Genomic DNA, 19,077 nt, shown 5'->3' with positions numbered 1-19,077 from the left:
TGACAAGATTTTACTTGCAAGATCCATGTGTGCACGTTAATGAGTTCAAAAGTCGCAGTGCACAAGTTTGAGGTTGCCCTTGCAGACCTTTTGTTGTCAGAATTAGTCAGTGAATTTTGTTTGGGGTCAGGAACATGAACTCACAATTTAAGGTCATGTTTATACAAAACTCCACAGAGCCAATGTTTTTCATACACCCAGTCAAATCCTATTCAGCCAATATACAGTATTTGCTCTAAAAGGTCAAATGTATGAGTCATTGTCTTTGTATCTTTTGTGAAATTTGACATGACACAATTCATTTCACAATTCAACTAAATCTGTGTGTCTGCATGCAGCTGGTGGGTGGGTGAGTGGCAGAAATGCTCAGCAAGCTGTGGCAGCTCTGGTGTGGCTAAAAGGACAGTGTTGTGCATCCAAGCCATCAGTGTGGATGACCAGAAAGCCCTGCAGCCCAGTCAATGCGAACACCTTCCGAAACCCGAGTCAGTTTTGTCCTGTAACACGGACATCCCGTGCCCGGCAGATTGGACCACTGGCAGTTGGTCAAAGGTGAGTGTGGCCTGCAATACGGCAGTTCACTTAAAAATGTGGTTTTATTTTTCAATATAGTTTCACGTGCAAGATTTCCATCTGTTTTCTCTCCACACATACAATGTCTGTCAGTACATTTCCAGGATAGATATCACAAAAGACTTATTTCAAATCTAAACTACGAGTTTAACTGTTTTTGCCTTCTTACACTCTTGGAAGGATTCTTCCGTGATCCCCCACAGCTGTTGTCACCGGAATCTTAATGCCATCTACATCTTCAAAAGAAGACCTTTGATGATCCCCTTAACTTGGGAATGAGGACAGCCATGTTGTCATGCTTGCTTCTTCTCGTGCACCGAACAAATATCACAATCCGGATCTCTTTGTAGACATCCTGGTTGAGCATCTGGCTCACACTGAGGGGGAAAACCTCATAGTTTGTTTGAAATGTATCTTTTAAGGTTCTTGAACTTTTCTGACACGCCTCATACCTCACAGTATGAGGAAAGTTGACCCCGGTCCTCCCTAGGAAGGGATCCTTTTATTTTTACAGTTAATATTTACAGTCAGATTCAGCACACATTAAATGCATTTTTGTGATGTAAATCAAGAAAAAATGTCATGAAAGATGGAGAAGAAAGATTTTTTTAAGTCAATTCGAGGGATTAAATAGTAACTATTGCATGTGCACATAATTATTGCGAGCCTTGAGATTGGCTGCCGACCAGTTCTCCTCCGTTAATCCCAACTCTCTCCCCAAAGACCTCTGGAAAATGTTCCAACTCACCAGTGAAGCGAATGAAAATAAGTGCTATAGAAAATGGATGGATGGACATTTTTAGCACCTTGTATAATTCAGATAGGTTTGTGGACTTGGCACATCTTGACCTGAGAGCATCGTTTTTCCAAGCGGAAACACTTTTCATATAGTATTTGGGTCAGCATTCTGCAACTTTTGAGTCTTTCTTTTCATCTTTCTAACAGATGCCTGAAGGTTTTGTGCCAAAAAGATCTGGTGTTTAGAGTTGTTCAAAATTTCCTCCACCTCAACTAAAGCCCTTGTTCCAGCTTAAGAAAAGAAAAGAAAAAGTTCTGCCCCAGTTTCACAAAATCAAAACGTTTCCCTCCCATGCTATTTGAAATATGAAAACTTCCACCTTGTAAAGACTTTAATAATATGATAGATTGTCCTCAAGTCAAAGTTCATAACTGGACAGTTTCAACATCAATAGTAATGGTTATATTTTTCATTTAATGTAGTTTAACTCATTCACTCACAGCCATTTTCACTCAAGCAACCCCCTTCACTGTTGTATTGGATTAAAGATTAGAGTCTCTTCTTTAATCGGGAAAAAAAGTACATTTGTATCCGGATTCATTTTGCAGCAATTAGCATTAGAATATAACTATGTTTCATCAATATTCACATTCCTGGTGAAAACAGTCAAAAAGAGCTAGTTGCAACATTCCCCTGGCTGATCTCTTGTACTATGCTGCCACCTGATGGCCATTTTTTGTAATAACTACCATTGCTTTAAGCCACCTCTTCATGTCAAAAGCTGCATCAAAGCCTTCTGTATGCTCTTGCATAAAAACACCCCAAAAAAACTTAGAAATACGCTTTTGGCAGTGAAGGACAAAGTATTAAAAACATATTTACACGTTTTGGGGTTTGAATGAGTTAGTATCTCTAAAAGAATCTCTTGTTTTTTTACATTTTACTTTCACGAATGGCAAAACCAAAAAAAACAAACAAAAAAACATCACGCTAAGCGTTTGAGTGGGGATCAATTATGTAAATATAGCACAAGAAATTTTGCCAGTCATAGAGTTGGAGATTGAACTAATGCATTCTGTCATTTCCTCGTCCATGCAGTGTTCGCTAACATGTGGAAGAGGAGTCCGTCGGCGCAACGTTACCTGCTCCAGAAACACCGGCGTGGGCTGCGACCTGCAAAAGAAGCCCGTCTCTCTTAGTACCTGTTCACTCCAGGACTGTCCACAAGTTGTGGACAATTTTGGTGACATTGACTGGTCCGGAAGTGGATCGACAAGCGAAGAAGTGTTTAATGAAATCAACGTTATACCTGTATCCAAACTACCTCCAAAGTACAGTCCCACCAAAGTCCAATCCAAAAATGATGATCCAAATGACTTGAACAACCTCTTTGAAGATTTTCATTATCACAATAAGCTAGAAAGTGAAGACAATACTCCTCAAGTGGATGACTTTTACTATGACTACAACTTTATCAACTTTCACGAAGACTTATCAGATCAGAGTGGTGGAACAGATTCAGGGAACAGTCAGGAAGATGATTTTCTGCTTGAGGAAGAGCCAACTGGCAGTGTGAGGGACACAACTCATCCTTTGAAACCTACTGAACCACAAATCATTACTAAAGACGACCTGAAAGATATCATAAACCCTGGAGATGTTGATGACTACCTTGCTGAGGATTATCTTCTGCCTGTGTCCACCACTCGATCACCACCAGATCATTCATGGCGAAACTATGATCTCCCCTGGTCTGAAAACAATAACACAAGCTCCCCTCTGGACGGCACTACCAGGGAGCCTACAAAGAGTAAAAATGTGGGACATGATGCAGAAAAGGCTGAAAATAACCACAGTTCCACAGGGGAGGAAAATCACACCAGGGAGTTGACTGTAACTCCATCACATGCTGCTTCAATGCCTGAAATTCAAGCTGAGAACAGTCACACTGTCACACTGACAGTGAACTCCCGGAAAGAGGACGACTTCAGATTGCACCAATCTTACACTGTGCCACAATTCGCTACAATTTCAAGCTCCTCAGTGCCAAAAACTGTAGAAGATTCCAAATTTTATCTTAATCAAGCTAACAATGAATCAACAACATTCTCCCCTGATCTTGAACTGGAAAATCTGCATCCAACTCATCCCAGTACAGACTTGGTCACCATTAAAGAGACTTCCAAAGTGAGTGACACTGGCCTCAGTGTGACCTCACTGCCCGCCTCTGAGTTTTCCACTCATCTCTCTTCCCCAGATCTGCTCATGCCAGGTAATCAAAACGCCCCTGATGACACCATGTTGTCTGCTGGAACACAATTCTGGCCGCCTACAAAACAGGAAGGATACACTCAACCTCCCCCAGATGTTTTCCAGCCAGCAACAATAGAACAGACTCGAACCACTCAAAGTACTGCAGCAGATTCCTCTTTGGACACATCAGCGTTTCCATTTGATGACTATGATTACAGTCAAATTTTAATTCCCTCAATTGTCAGATCTGGTATTGCGAGTGATCCGGAAGCTTCAAATATTCCCCCAATGTTGAACACTGCAGCGACTCAACCTATTACCACACAAAAAATGACGGCGAATATCCCACCAACCCAGCATTGGTATCTTCGGCTGCTTTCTCAGACAATATCAGAACAAACGCCAGCCGCCACACAAGTCGCAGCCTTTTGGGTCACTGGCAATTGGAGCTCTGTAAGTCTTAACAACTTGGCGTCAAACCTTGCTGTTTTTTTTCTGTTTCATTTTGGTCACTGCAGATATTTAAGTGAAAGATTAAGCATGACAATGAGGTCGCTTGTTCGTCTGGTGAACAGACTTTTGTTTTTTGGAATATGTTTGCGTATTTCCGAGCAGTGCTCCACAAGCTGTGGTCTGGGTGCCATCTGGAGGACTTTGACCTGTAGTACTGGCTCCAAGTCTGATTGCGACCCAGACAAGAGGCCCACACCTGCCCAGCGTTGTTACCTGCGACCCTGCTCCATGTGGAGAATTGGGGAATGGACAAAGGTGAGTGAGATGGGCCTTGATTTATTTTTACAGTTTTTCTTGTGTGTACTGAGCTGTACTCCTTTGGGATTTTGAATTTGCAATGCTAGTTCATTCCACTTGCTATTTGTGTTCTGTTTACCTTCAACACATTAAGCCAGTAGATGGCTTTGGGGCAGGAAATTGTGATTGATTATTCTGTTTACCTCTAGGGTACATACTCTCCTTTCTCAGTTATTAGTTTGTGGCTTGCCTTACAGAAGGAGGGGGCAATTAATTTTCCATAGGAGCTGTGTGAGAAACTGTCACGACTGTCATCTTCAAACAGGTTCCTTATGAATGTAATGTATTTTTAAGCATTAAATTGCAATGTTGGCTATAAGCTATATGTGTTATAAATACAAAATAGAATAAGCAGTCGTGAAAATTACATTTGGCATTCACCAAAATTGTGTCTACACATACAAAATGTATGTCAAGGCTGAGAGTTTAAATGAATAAATATAGAAACGTGGAATGGTACTGAATGAGTTGGAATGCTATTATGGAATTATGTCAAATGGTATTGAATGATGAATGGATGAATGATATTAAATGATGTTGAACAATTTAGAATGATAGTCGTGAGTGTGCAATATGTTGTTGTATAAGTGATATGCAATAATAAGACTGAAAGACTGAATGCTTTATGCTATGATGTTGAATGATATAGAATCCTATTTAATGATAATAGAATTAGGTGACATGATAATGGTGAAAAATGTGCAATATGTGAGTGAAATTTTAATGGTGCAAATGTAGAATGTTTGGTGAATAGTAACTTTTGGCATGTTGAAAATCATCCCCAAAGTGAACTGAACGAGCTGAATGTTTTGAATTTCAATATGGAATGATGTAAATGTGCAACGTTAAGTATGCTATTGGAAATGAATGGAGAACCCTAGCACTCCCCTCAAAAATGATTAAGGAAGGTTTTGGCTGAAAAATGAGCAATATTTTGGTGATAAATGTGGAATTTTTATTGCGTGACAATTGGGAGAATGTTGAAAATTGATCTCAAGGTGAATTGAATGAGTGGAACATTTTGAATTTTAAATGGTAGCGAATTATTGAACATTGGAAATGAATGGGAAATTTTGGGTTGAAAATGTGGATTTGTGGGAAAAATGTGAATGTTTGGAATGAGAAAAACAGTACCCCTTCATGGCCTGAATATTTAGCACAGGATGAGATTGGAATAAAGTGAATTGGATTAATTATGCGAAAGTAGATACATGTCAAAAAAGTGGGAGGAATAATATTAAGTTGAAAAATAATAAAGAATAGGAATAGCATTTGTGAAGGTCTTCACACAATAAAAGGATTGCATAGTTTTTGTTTTATTACTTGAGGGCCAGTCAAAGACCATACGTTATACCATATAGGCTTGTGCATACATGCATGTTAAATAGCCACTCATCGCCAGCAATATTTATATATTGCTCTAATTTAATAGCAAATCCTAGTTATAATAATTATTGTGCACTTGTTGCTGGAAATTTCAGTGTTGCATTCCTGAACTGAAACTTATAGCTGCAAGGTATATCTATGCCTATTTATGTATTCATTGGAATTAATCAATGCTTCAAGCATAGCCCAGGGAGGATTTTTTTTTCTTCTTTTTTTTTTTTTTTTTTAACAAGCAACCAAATGTTGAATAAGCCCACTTAACTCATTCACTCCCAGCCATTTTCACAGAAGCAATCCCGTTCCCTCCCGGCTGTTTTACTGAATTTTGACTGATTTTGCAAGGCCCACAGAATATTGTGCTTTATTGCTATAAAAACACGGAACCTATTCAAAGAAATATTAGTCTTTTCTTTTATCAGGAAAAAAAATGTATGTTTCTATCTGTTTCCGTTTTGCAGCAATTAGCATTAGAAGAGAGCTAAGTTTCATCAGTTTTCACAAATCTATTTAAAAGTAATTTAGCTTTTTTTCTAGATGGCCCTGGTTGATCTCCTTTGCTCTGCTGCCACCTGCTGGCCGTTTGTGTAATAAGTACCATTTCTGCAACCGTTCTTTTCAGTTGAGAGGCTGCATCAAAGCCTTCTGTATGCTTTGGCATTAAAAAAACAAACAAAAAAAACGTTTAAATACGTCTTTGGGACACTTACATTAAAAAAACGTATTTATACGTTGTTGGGACTAAATGAGTTAAGAAGCAGATACTTTTAGAAGACACTCTTGAATGTGTATGAATGCATATCTTTTTTCTTTTTCTTTTTTTTCTTTTTTTTTTTTTTTTTGCAGTGCTCCAGGAATTGTGGGGGTGGTATGAGATCCCGAGAAGTCCAGTGTTTCGACATGCGGGACCACAGACCTCTACGACCTTTCCACTGTCGGGCGATGTCCTCCAGACCACAAAGCCAAACGCCCTGTAACCTTCAGCCATGTCTCGACTGGTACACTTCTTCCTGGGGACAGGTGCTTAACATAGTTCTTTAATTGAGATATTTGCCCCTCTTGCACCAACTACTCCGCCTGCCTTACAGGGAGGTTTATGAAATAGAATGTTTCTGACAACGTGCCATCATATCAGTTTTAAGTCTTCTTGACATTATGTGATCCTATTTACTGCATGCTCCAAAGCTGAATACAAGCTAACATGTTTCTTTCACCATTTTATGTCGAAGACGGTTTGCTCAAAAGTCTTGGTTTGCTTTTTTTACCCACCTAATGACATTGAAATAGAAAGTATCTCAGGGTGTCTGTAAAGGCCACCTGTTCGTTTCACTAAAGACTGTATGAAGATTCTCACCTTCCACTTTGTACTGTGTCCACTATATTACATTGCTGTTATTGTGTGTGTGTTGAGCTCAGTGTTCAGAGATTTGTGGAGGTGGAGGACAGCAACGACTTGTCACCTGCCCAGAAGAGGACCTTTGTGACACTGACCTTAAGCCCAGCAACATTCGGCCATGTAATACTCAGCCTTGTGCTCAGTGGCTGATTGGATCTTGGGGACAGGTACAGTCCATTTAAAATACACACAGTGCTGTATAGAGAAATCAGTGTTGCCTCAGTTACCCTTCAAAAGTAACTAGGTTACTTTACTGATGACTTGCTTTCGAAAGTAATGTAGTTATTTACTGATTACTTTAAGTTAGATTGCAAGTTACTTCAGTAGTTCTATTTAGCAGGTGCCGACAACCCGGCTAAACATAAAAATGACAACCTGTTTTGCCATTAATGTGTATTTAACAGTGACTTGTAAGAATAAAATTGGCTTTTATAAAAATTAAATAAAGACTGCAACCTTTTTGATGTACCATAATTATTTTAATTTTAAAAATGATGTGTCCTATCAGGACCCCACTTAACAACGACCTGTTTTTAATTTAAATATTAAATAAATAAATAAATAAACACAATCTTTCTTTCCTTGACTTCACTTAACAAAAAATACATTTTTTTAATAATTTCTAGAGCTGTCAAACGATTACATTTTTTAATCAGATCAATCACATCTTAGAATTTTGATTAATCATGATTAATCACTGACTTAAAAAGGCTTTTTTTTTCCCCAACATATTTTGCCTGCTAAATTTGAAGCGCACATGTTATGTGTTAATTTTTTCGACATTTAATGTTGAGGACATCTTCAAAAATCCACTGCACGCACTCATCCTGCTTTTTCTAATCAATTAATTATTTGCATAATTCAAAAATGGGAAAAAAAATTGACCTTCGGCATATGTAAACATTTATTAAATGCTTTACTTTAATGCATGTAGTTATGTTTATTGCTCAAACTCCAACAGCTACCTTTAATGTAACCATCCACTGTCGGCTAAAAAGGATCATCTGCGGCCAAAATTAATAGTGTGATTAATCTTTGGTAATACAATGATTAATGTGATAATTATTTTGTGATTTATTAATTAGTTAACACTTTAATTTTGACAACACTAATAATTTCCAAAGTAAAGGCAGTCTTGTTTACTTGACATATTTAACTATTAATTGTAATATCAAAACTCATTCATAAAACATTTATAAAGTGTTATTGAAGCTACATAGATAACACTGTCGACAGCAAAGCGTGCAACAAACTTTAATATTTTTGTTTTTAGCGTACACAAACGCAAAATAATGACTGTACTTGCATCTTGAAAACACGACTCTCCTTCCTTTGTGCTCTTTAAGGACATGCGATCGTGCTGAAAACGATTATGTCACTCCCTCGTGTGTCAGTGTTCATTTGAAAACTCCCACAATGCACTTCTCTATGTCCAATAGCTTTCTTAAAGGTGCTTTGTGGCGTTTGTCACTTTTTTACTCACGACTGCCACCTCTGGTCTAAAGCGTAACTGCAGCCTCTTGGTGAAGCTCGTGCATGGTGCACGTATGTGAATTTGTGTGTTCGTATAAACTCTTCGTTTTCTTGGAGTTTGAGCTAGATTTTGGCCCGTGCTCGAAGCTGGCCTCTTGTTTTTTTTCCACTTTCAATCCCAATTGTTAAACGCTCGCTAACACAACACTACTATCTCCACGAGGATCAGCATGACGTCACCCTCCACCCAGTGACAATGTTGTAGTTATAGCAGTGAGTAGTGCAAATACGGCATAAGGTGTACTTCTCCACACCAAGTATTCTTTTCTCACACAAACAGTAACTCTCGAACTCACCAATTTGAAGCACTCAACAAATGCTGACAACACCTGCAAAGCAGCACGAGGTCTCCAGTCTTCTGAAGTAATGATACGGTGAATGAACCAATGACATCATCCGTACAATCCGATACCTCATTTGTCATCGGCCATGTGATTTTCTTGGAAACAACTAGTGTTGCTCCGATACCGATACTGGTATCGGCAGAGGCGCCGATACTGCATTAAAACAGTGGTAGCTGTATCGGTGACTACTCACATGTAACATGCCGATACCATTAATTCCAACGCTAATATAGGATTTTGGATGCAGCATCTTGTGTCTTGCTCGTGCACGACATTCACTATGTGATATGCGATATGCTCACTGCATGCCGATCTAAGATATCCTATTGGCCCTTGAATGCTCTGAACCAATGGCAGGACAGCTTTTTCATGTTGAGGAAAAAAAAACCTTAGGTATCGGTATGGTATCGGTATCGGCCGATACTGCAAAGCTGGGTATCGGGGGCCAAAAAAACTAGATTGGAACAACACTAGAAACAACACATGCTCCGAATTGGGGATTCATTTGTCATGCCCAAACCTCGGGGAATTTCGTAACATCACAAAGACAAAGTAATTTATTTGACAAACTCCTTGAACAAAAACAGACATTATGTCATCTTCGAAGGCAAGTTAAAACATTAACTCATTTGCTCCCAATAACATATAAATACGTTCTATTTTAAATATCACCAGTGTCCCAAAGACGTATTTATACGTTTGTTTGTTTGTTTTTTGTTTGTTTGTGTGTTTTTTTATGCTAGAGCATACAGAAGGCTTTGATGCAGCCTCTGAATTGAAGTGAACGGTTTAAACAATGGTAGTTATAAGAAAAACGGCCAGCAGGTGGCATCAGAGTATAAGAGATCAACCAGGGCCATGTTGCAACAAGCTGTTTTTCCCACAGTTTTAAAAAGATTTGTGAATAATGATGAAACTGGGCTATATTCTAATGCTAATTGCTGCAAAACAGAAACAGATAGAAATGTACTTTTTTTTTTTTTTTTTTTTTTTTTTTTAACCTGTTGAATCAAATCAAAATCAGTCCAAATCCAGCAAAACTGCAGGGAGCGAAGGGGGTTTGCTTCAGTGAAAATGGCTGGGAGTGATTGAGTTAATAAAAGAATTATGCTAACACAATGAAGGTTCACTACTTTTCTTTTGGGCGGCATTTGTGTTCAGTCGTTCTCAGTTGTCTTTGTCAGCTAATGTTTACTGTTTAAACATGGAGTAGGAGATATTGGTGCGTAAGTCGAGAGTGCCCTCTTGTGGCTGTCTGTAAAATTATATACCCCGTAGTAGGCCTATATTTTTCATGTATCGCTTGTGAGTGTGGATGGTTGTTCGTCTCTGTGTGCCTTGCGATTGGCTGGCAACCAGTCCAGGGTGTCCCCCGCCTACTGCCCAGAGCCAGCTGAGATAGGCGCCAGCACCCCTCGCGACCCTTGTGAGGAATAAGCGGTCAAGAAAATGGATGGATGGAAGTCGCAACAGAGTATATAAGTCGCAGGAACAGCCAATCGATGGAAAAAAGTGTGACTGATAGTCCGGAAAATATGGCATTTATGTCATTACTCTAAAATGTGCTTATTTTAGAGTAATGTGCTACTTTGTAATGTACTACGACATTTCTGCCAATATTCGACCAATATTGCAATCATTTGTCTTACCTTTGGAAAAATTACTATGAATATCTGCTCCACTTAATCCTCGTAGCAACAACATATAATAATAATAAATGTGATTAAACAGACATGACTCCGACATACAAGTAAACAGATGCGAAATGTGTTTTACCTATTGGTACCATTTTGACAAACGTGAATGCACCAGAACAGCTGCATCATTCAGCCTCGTATGATTTTGTGGCATGACATACGCACACACCATCCATTATGACTTCTTTCCCAATCACTGCTCATTCTGTTACCTCCCCACATGACTCCCTAATTCCAGGGCTCACACAAAGACCTTTTCACAGCCAGCTTAACCCGAGAGAAACATCAGCAGAGCCTCAGCAACCACTGCGCATCAGACAGATCCAGAATGAGCAAAAATGTCATTACGTTCCAGCTGAAAACAGAACATGCACACTCGTAAAAAAAAAAACAGTGGCCGACGAAATGTTTTAACTCACATAATGTTTATTCTGCTGAGGTTCATAGGTAAGGGTGAGAAACACCAAAACGGGAACCCGAAATCCTTCTTAAAGTGAGGCAGCAGAGCTAGCAAACGGTGAACAAATACAAAATAATTGAAAAACGTACTGCTAAGAGCCGCATCTTAAACCAAAATGTAACTCATGAAGGCCTCAAATCAGGACAAACAGTGAAGCCACATCAACGTCATTTTTTATATAACCAAGCACTTTAATTACTTTCTGCAATCGTTGAAGTGCATTATGTGCAAGTAATGAGTGACAAATTCTCCATTCAGTGTTCGGCTTCTTGTGGCGGTGGAGTGCAGCGGCGACTCATCAAGTGCGTTAACACAAAAGCTGAGACCGAAGAAGAGGTGGATCAAACTCATTGTGACCATGAGGTGCAGCCGGCAAGCACACAGAAGTGTAACTTGGATGAGTGTCACAAGGACCTTTCCGGTGAGAAAATGACTTGAATTACACGTAATACCCGCATGATTTATAATTTGGTCAACTCATGATGGTAATTGTGTTTTATAACGGAAAGTTGTTCAGTGCAATTTAGTATAATTACTGAACCTTCATCTGAATTTGCATAACTTCAATCAACTAGTAATATAACCAAATATTTGATACCTACTCAAAATTACAAGTTTTAGGTGCATGTTACCTATTTTACAAGGTGACACTTAAAATCAGCATGCACATAACTCCATGCTCATCATACCATTGTGTTGCATGCTTTCTGGTCTTCTTCTCAAATTATTTGAAGAGAACTGTGGAATGAGGTTTCAAGTGCCCAAATCACAGGTGTGACTTCCTACCAGGTGCTCAAGCAAAAAGCGCCAAAAATCCACTGTTGAATGGGTTCTCTTGCTCATCAATCATATGAATAGCTTCTTTGCCTTCAGAAAAGAATACCTTTTCAACTTTTACTAGAAGTGTGCAGAGATTTTTGGATGTGCAGGTGTCTAATGTTGAAAAGGGGGCACATGCAATAGCTATTTTGTTTTTATTGTGGACACAATACAATACAAATATAATATGTGCACAAAATGCTAATTTCTGGCCATGCAATACTAATTTGTAATTGTCGACTGAACAATTGGTCACACATTGACGTCACACATCCCAAAATGACAATTAGAGCAGCCATTTTGGCATGATAGAAAACGCTCTGCCACTTTGAGTAAACGGCAAACGTGTTCAGAGAAAGTCACGTGATGACATAAACAGTAATAAGATTACATTTTTATTTTAGGGTGAGATTAAGTTGCAATGCATGCTGTTGATGAGAACAGAATACTAAAAGGCACTTTATTCACTTGAGGGTATTGAGGTCTCCTGTAAAGGTGCGTGCCATTTGCTTACCCACACATCAAAATTATTCACAAGAGTTCCATCCAACCATTTTCTGAACTGCTTAATTCAACCCACAAGTTTGTATTTTTGTGCCCCCCATTATAGCTATATATTTCATGGCTCCAAATTAGCATTTTGATTGCATGATTTATCTGTTTCGTGGCCATAAATACAATTTTTAAAAAAAACGTCAGGTTTGGGGCTCCCTAGATGTTAGTGGACTTTTTTTTTTTTTCTCTGGATTCCCATAAAGGTGAAAATGCACTAATTAAAAGTGCCCAACTTCTTGGACAAGTCTCAAGATAATTTAATCTTGAATGTAATATCTCAACACATTTTTGGGCAGACATTGTTAGGATTTGGGTTTTTTGGTTATGTTTTCGGGCGGCACGGTAGTCGAGTGGTTAGCACGTCCGCTTCCCAGTTCTGAGGTCTCCGGTTCGAGTCCAGGCTCGGACCTTCCTGGGTGGAGTTTGCATGTTCTCCCCGTGCCCGTGTGGGTCTTCTCCGGGTACTCCGGTCTCCTCCCACATTCCAAAGACATGCATGGCAGGTTAAATGGGCGCTCCGAATTGTCCCTAGGTGTGCGTGTGTGTAGATGGTTGTTCGTCTCTGTGTGCCCTGCGATTGGCTGGCAACCAGTCCAGGGTGTCCCCCGCCTACTGCCCAGAGCCAGCTGAGATAGGCGCCAGCAGCCCCCGCGACCCTTGTGAGGAATAAGCGGTCAAGAAGATGGATGGATGGATGGTTATGTTTTCCTTGTGTCTCCTTTCTGTCATTGTCTCGTCAAATTTTATCATGTCCACCTGTGCTCGTTTTTTCCGTTCCCTTGTGTTATCCAATCAGCTCCCCAAGCCACTTGTCTTGTCCAGGTGTCTCTCGTTAGTATGTGCATTTAGTTCCCTGCTTTCGTTCAGTCTTTGTTGTTGTCCTGGTCACACCTCGTTTCCTGCTCCTGTCCGTCCTGCCTGTTTAGTTTTCTATTAGTAAGTTTACTCTTGTATCTTGTGTTGCACTTTGTTTATGTTAAAATTAAAACTTATTTGAGAGCACCCCTGCCCCGCCTCGCCTCGCCTCGCCTTGCCTCCCTCCACTTGGGTCCAGAACCTCCCACGAATCTTAACAGACATATGCGACATTTTATCATTGAAAGGCCACAGATGGGCTTTCTCACACAAATGTATGCAAAGCAAATCTTGCATGTCCCTGTCTTTTATGTCGTGATTTTCAGTAAATACATTTTTTTTGTTTAATTTAATTTTACTTGTTTTTAATTAATGTTGTTACTTTGAGCTACGATGCCCAATCATGAGTGGAGAACTTGGTGCCAGTGGCAGTTATGTAAATGGTTGATTTAAAAAAGAAAGATTTGCTTTAATATTTGTATTCAACATACCCATCAGGAGAAATAGGCAGACACTGTGCAGTACCCAGGGAAGAGAACCATGTCGAGAAGATTCCCCCCCCCCCCCCAAAAAAATGTACGATAAGCAAAATCCAACATTGAGTAGGTTATCCAATACTCCAACATGCACACTTTTTTTGACCAAACCGAGGCTGAAAAATCAACATTGAATGCGCGTGATCTTCAATCCCTCAGGTGGAACTGCCTTTAAAAAAATCATTGTGTAAAGATAATTACCACATGGGCTCAGAACCACCTCATTGTCAGTTAACACCGTTTGTCGCTACACCCACAAATCCAATTAAAACTCTCAAATGCAAAGCGAAAGTCATTAACACGCAGAAATGCTTTCTTTCCTCTGGGACCAAGATCTTCTTAGATGGACACAAGTTGGAAAAATTACCTGTGGTCTGATGAATCCACAATCAAATCATTGCACTTTTTTTTTTTTTTTTCCATTTATACATCTCAACTCTGCTGGAATTAAGATTTGTAATTTTCAATCACAGTGTCAAAACTACTATGTTGTGGCACAAACCAGGCGTAGTTTTTCCGGTGAAAAAACGCTTCATTGCTGATGCGCCTTTGCCATTATTTTCCCTGCAGAGGTTACATTTGTAGAGATGGGAAGAAATGACTGGCAGCAGCACTCAGTAATGAAAGTGACACGAGTTCCTGACTCACATGGACGGTACACGTGTCACAAAGAGCAAAGGAGCAACGTGACAGTTGGCTGCCATTTTGTTTGTCTCAAAAAAAATAAAAATAAAGAAAATTAAGACATGGAATGAGCACTTCAAACACTTTAAAAAAATCCATAACAGATTAATTTATTAGAATACAATTGATGAACTTTTCTACTCTCAACACTGCTCTTCTTGTGAATATTTCATTAGTGCAATTTAATGTAATGTAACGCCATTTAGAACATCATGGTAATAAGCTTAGCTAGCTTCATTATTTTCCTTAAAAAAAAACAACAAAAATAGTCCGTCCCATTAAAAAAAAAAAAAAAAAATGTTTTTGTCCATTTATGCTAAGTAGGGTTTTTAAAGGGATACTTGACTCATTGAGCCATTTCCAACAGTAAGAAGATACAATTTTGTCTATAATTAATGTGATATTATTTTTCACAAACAATACCTTTAAAAAATAATTTTGCGATCAATGGCTCAATGGCTAGATCAATGCAATCATGGCTCAGTTTGTTGACCAAACCCAAAAAACAGGTGAGACGTGAGTCGTTAGCTGTTTCCTCAGCACAGGTGATGTCATCTTCAGTCGACAGCAAGTGGAAAAATGTGTTTTTATAGCTATTGAATAATGAAGTTATCAAATTAATTCTGGACAAAATATTAACTTTTTACTACTGAAAATTGCTCAATGAGTCAAATATCCCTTTAAATGAGCATCTTTGTGAAAAATAAATCCAAAATTGAATTCAGTATGTATATTGTGTGAAATTTTGTAGCAATACTCTTTTTTTTTTTTTTTTTTTTTTTTTTTTTTTTTTTTTTACACACCCACTAAAAGTTCAATTTGTCCAGAACCTTTCATCCCATGTTCAAAATTCTTACTTCACTGTACTCACTATTTTTAGACAGCATCATAAGGACGTAAATGTTACAAGTTGATGGGGTGACTGTAACTGACCTTTAATGTGACACATTGAAGTACAGTTTCACAAAGTGTTTCATGTTTGAAAGCAGTGGACTGCTGCTACATGAACTATCTCCTTCCAATACTTGTTTTGTATCATCATAACATCTCAAATCAAACCACCCATTGACAATGTTCCACATTGCACTTTGTTGATTACTGTTCTATATTGGGCCTGCAGCAGCCCTAGGGATGATTATGGACGAGGCGGGTCAAGCATAGCCAATAGGAGAAGAGACATACGCAGGAAATGAGACATATTTAGTTGCAGCTGGTGCCTAATGTAATCAGGTGTGCATACACATTGAATCCACAATATCAGACCATATTTAGTGGTTTGCAGTTGCTTAGATTTACAGCGAATGTTTTCATATTGGATTTTCTCTTAAGCAAATCCATAGTGGTCACTGAAATATTGGAAACTTACAAAAGACTGAAAAATGTTTATATCTTCCTAACTACCAGCAATTCAAATTTGTCCTGTGTAGTGGACTTTTTTAAACCTGAATATCTCCCACCCAGTGCATACGATTTTGTGCTCTATAGAAGACATTCAGAACTTTCCAATGATACCAAATGTGTAGGGGTGAGGCTTTGCTACCTTTGATTGCATCATAAAAGAAAATGGCTTCCCTCAGTGCAAGCACTTTTTAGGGAAGAGGAAAAGTGTATAACACTTTTTATTGAACACATTTAGGCTTTAAATGTTGTTAGTGTGTTTTCTATAAGACTCTTGAGAACACATTAAAGTATTGTTTGAATTATTTTAGCTGTATTTGAGCCTAGCATTTAAGTTTTTAAAAAATGTCCTCTGTAGTGGACATATCATAGCTTAAAAATAAAATCTTGTTTTGTTTTGTTTTTCAAAATTTATTTTGCAGTATTTCCAGTTACTTCACAAAGATTGGGGAATATCAAAATAAACATGATTGGACAATACTTTTTTTCCAGGTAGTCAGGAGGATATGAAAATCAGGCATCGTGTTTTGGGCCACTTCCTGTGAGGCTGCATACTTCATCACTTTTCATGGATGTTCAACATCTAATGCAATATCTAGAAAAGCAAGACACTAAACATTCTGTACATATGATACGTTAAAGTACAAAATGTTTTGCTTACAATTTAGATGTTGGTAGTTTGTTTTTAACCTAATGACTATATTTTACTTCATGGTTGGAATCAGTAGCAAGGGGAGTGCCTCCATTTACAGTTGTATGTATGCATGTTATATTTAATGTTGGAGTGAGTGAGCTGGCGAACAAGTCTTTATCCACAGTCAGCCTCTATTCAAATAAGTGCAATGTACAACCTGAGTGGTGTTGACCTAGATTGTTGCGCCTGTTAGATAACTGACATTTTATTCCCACCGCATGTTACACACGTGTCTTTGGATGATGCATTTGAATGAAATAGACCAAGTGCTCCCCACGCTTGCATGGTTTTTCTCCAGCCCCCGACTCTAAATTGCATATGGGTATGATGAATGTGATTGCAATTGTTTGCATGTTCTCTTTGATTGGCTGGCAAGCAGTCCAGGATGGATGGATTGAATAGTACATAAAGACGGTAAGAAAGCATTCTGTAGTGGTCTAATCGAGTAGTTTTCCTGCCATTTCCCACATTCAGCTTTTTATTCTCCACACTTTTTTTGCCGTGTAATAACTCCCACATAATACTTCCGATTTACACCGTTCAAATATTGCTCACTAATTTCACAATACTTATAGTATTTGCTCAATTTAATGTTCAATATTGACTTTCCCCCATTCAATTCATTTTCAATGGGACTGACGTTGAACCTTTTCTAAGTCCCACTTTCCACACCCACTTCCATACATACAACTTCTCATCATTACCAGCTCTGTAATGCTGCTCAGTGGCACACTTGGTAAAATGCATTGTCCAGTAACCAGGAGGTCGCGGGTTCGAATCCCACCTCTGACTGAATCTATTCATGGCAATTATGCGAAGTGATTACATGTATAACAACGATCTAAATGAATGTCGGGTACTGCATGCTTAGGGGGTGCTATTGCGTGATTTTTATTTTGTTGCATTTTTTCATTGGCTATCATTAGTTCAATTTTTCCATCTAAATGAATGGAGGGTACTTTCAGATAACACTTTTACATATAAATAGGAAATTAGCCATGATTTTCAACAAGCCAAGTTGGCTCACATGTTAAATACTTGCCTGGTGTTACGAAGACAATGCAAGTGTGTTGGTTCAAATCTCGCTTGGGAAATATTTTATTAGCATTCAGCTTTCAGCATTCCCACGGAATTTCTGCAGAAATTTCACTTTGTCTAGTTTTATATACAAAATGTATTTGCAACACCACAATTGTGTGCTGTACCTACAGTATATGATACCGGTATATTTTAGGCGTAACAGTAACTGACGTGGGCGTCATTTACATTGCACTGATCATAAATTGCATCATGTACAGCTTATTGTATAAAACATAGTCAAATGTCTCCAATATGTAAAGGAATGTGGGAGTACTTTCAATAATGGAATCCAAGATAAACTTTCAAATGTTACATTATCTTCGAAGAAAAGGGCTCACTCAGAATAGCTCGGTAACTGCAGTTAAATATTTGAGTGGTCTTCTTTTAAAGCCATCAAGCTCCCTCTCTGGCCTTCAGATATTGAAATCTGAAAGCGTGGGCTGTTTTATTTTTTTCTTAGCCCCCATGGAGGCACTTTTGATGACAAGTAGGCTTATGTGAATACCTGTTGAGCACTTCCTGCCACTTCATAATGAGACATAAAGCCAGCGAAAGCAATGATGTATGATAGTCAAACGATTCCGAAAGAATTCACTCAGTCTTGCTGAATGAGTTTCGTGCTCATCTCTTGAGGAAGTGTTAAAAAGTCAAGTGATGTTCTTTACTTCACTACAAACAAAAAGACAAGCCAAACCCACTTTCTTTCTACACAAGAGAAATGGGTGTGTACAGGTCGCCCTTGACAACGACGACTCAGTCCAGTTCAAAATGAACCGTGCAAATCAAATTCATTTGTTTTCTGTGACGTATTTTTCGTAGGCAACGTCACTCTTCAGCGGCGGAAGTCCATCCTCATCACATTCAAAATGGTGCATGTGAGAGATGATAGTTTGTTTCATTCAACACCGTCACCACAGTCATCGCTAAAAAACAGCCGCTATTTTAGGACCGTCAGTAAATTTACATAAATGCTGAAAATTGCATCACAGTGCTAAGGGCTTAGCTTGCAAATGTCACATGACCAAACCCAACAAACAGGTGAGCCATGACAGTCGTTACCTGAGCTCTTAGGCACTGTGAGGCCATTTTCGGTGGACAGCAAGTCCCAAGTACAAGGCAAAATGGCTGCCCCTGAGATGGATAAAAAGCAGAATACGGTTTTTAGACTAGTGGTGGCACATATATATAAGTTTGTAAAGAACATTTTTGACTTAATATATGGTGAAGCAGGGCAAAAAATTGGCCCTGGCATTTTGGCATAGAACAGC

The 19,077-nt window shown here is 38.8% G+C and overlaps 1 protein-coding gene across 1 annotated transcript in view; it reads left to right on the top strand.

The window, feature by feature from the left end:
- adamts7 (a disintegrin-like and metallopeptidase (reprolysin type) with thrombospondin type 1 motif, 7) overlaps positions 1-19,077 on the top strand; it is a 93,484-nt gene that overhangs the window by 69,186 nt on the left and 5,221 nt on the right. Inside the window, exons 18-23 of the mRNA XM_077518973.1 lie at positions 339-552; positions 2,411-4,018; positions 4,181-4,333; positions 6,605-6,778; positions 7,175-7,321; positions 11,447-11,609. Of these exons, the coding sequence (XP_077375099.1) occupies positions 339-552; positions 2,411-4,018; positions 4,181-4,333; positions 6,605-6,778; positions 7,175-7,321; positions 11,447-11,609 (2,459 nt within the window). The remainder of the gene's footprint in view (positions 1-338; positions 553-2,410; positions 4,019-4,180; positions 4,334-6,604; positions 6,779-7,174; positions 7,322-11,446; positions 11,610-19,077) is intronic.

The sequence above is a fragment of the Festucalex cinctus genome, chromosome 4 (assembly GCF_051991245.1).
Source record: "Festucalex cinctus isolate MCC-2025b chromosome 4, RoL_Fcin_1.0, whole genome shotgun sequence".
Taxonomy (NCBI): domain Eukaryota; kingdom Metazoa; phylum Chordata; class Actinopteri; order Syngnathiformes; family Syngnathidae; genus Festucalex; species Festucalex cinctus.
This window is presented reverse-complemented; position numbering and strand designations above follow the sequence as displayed.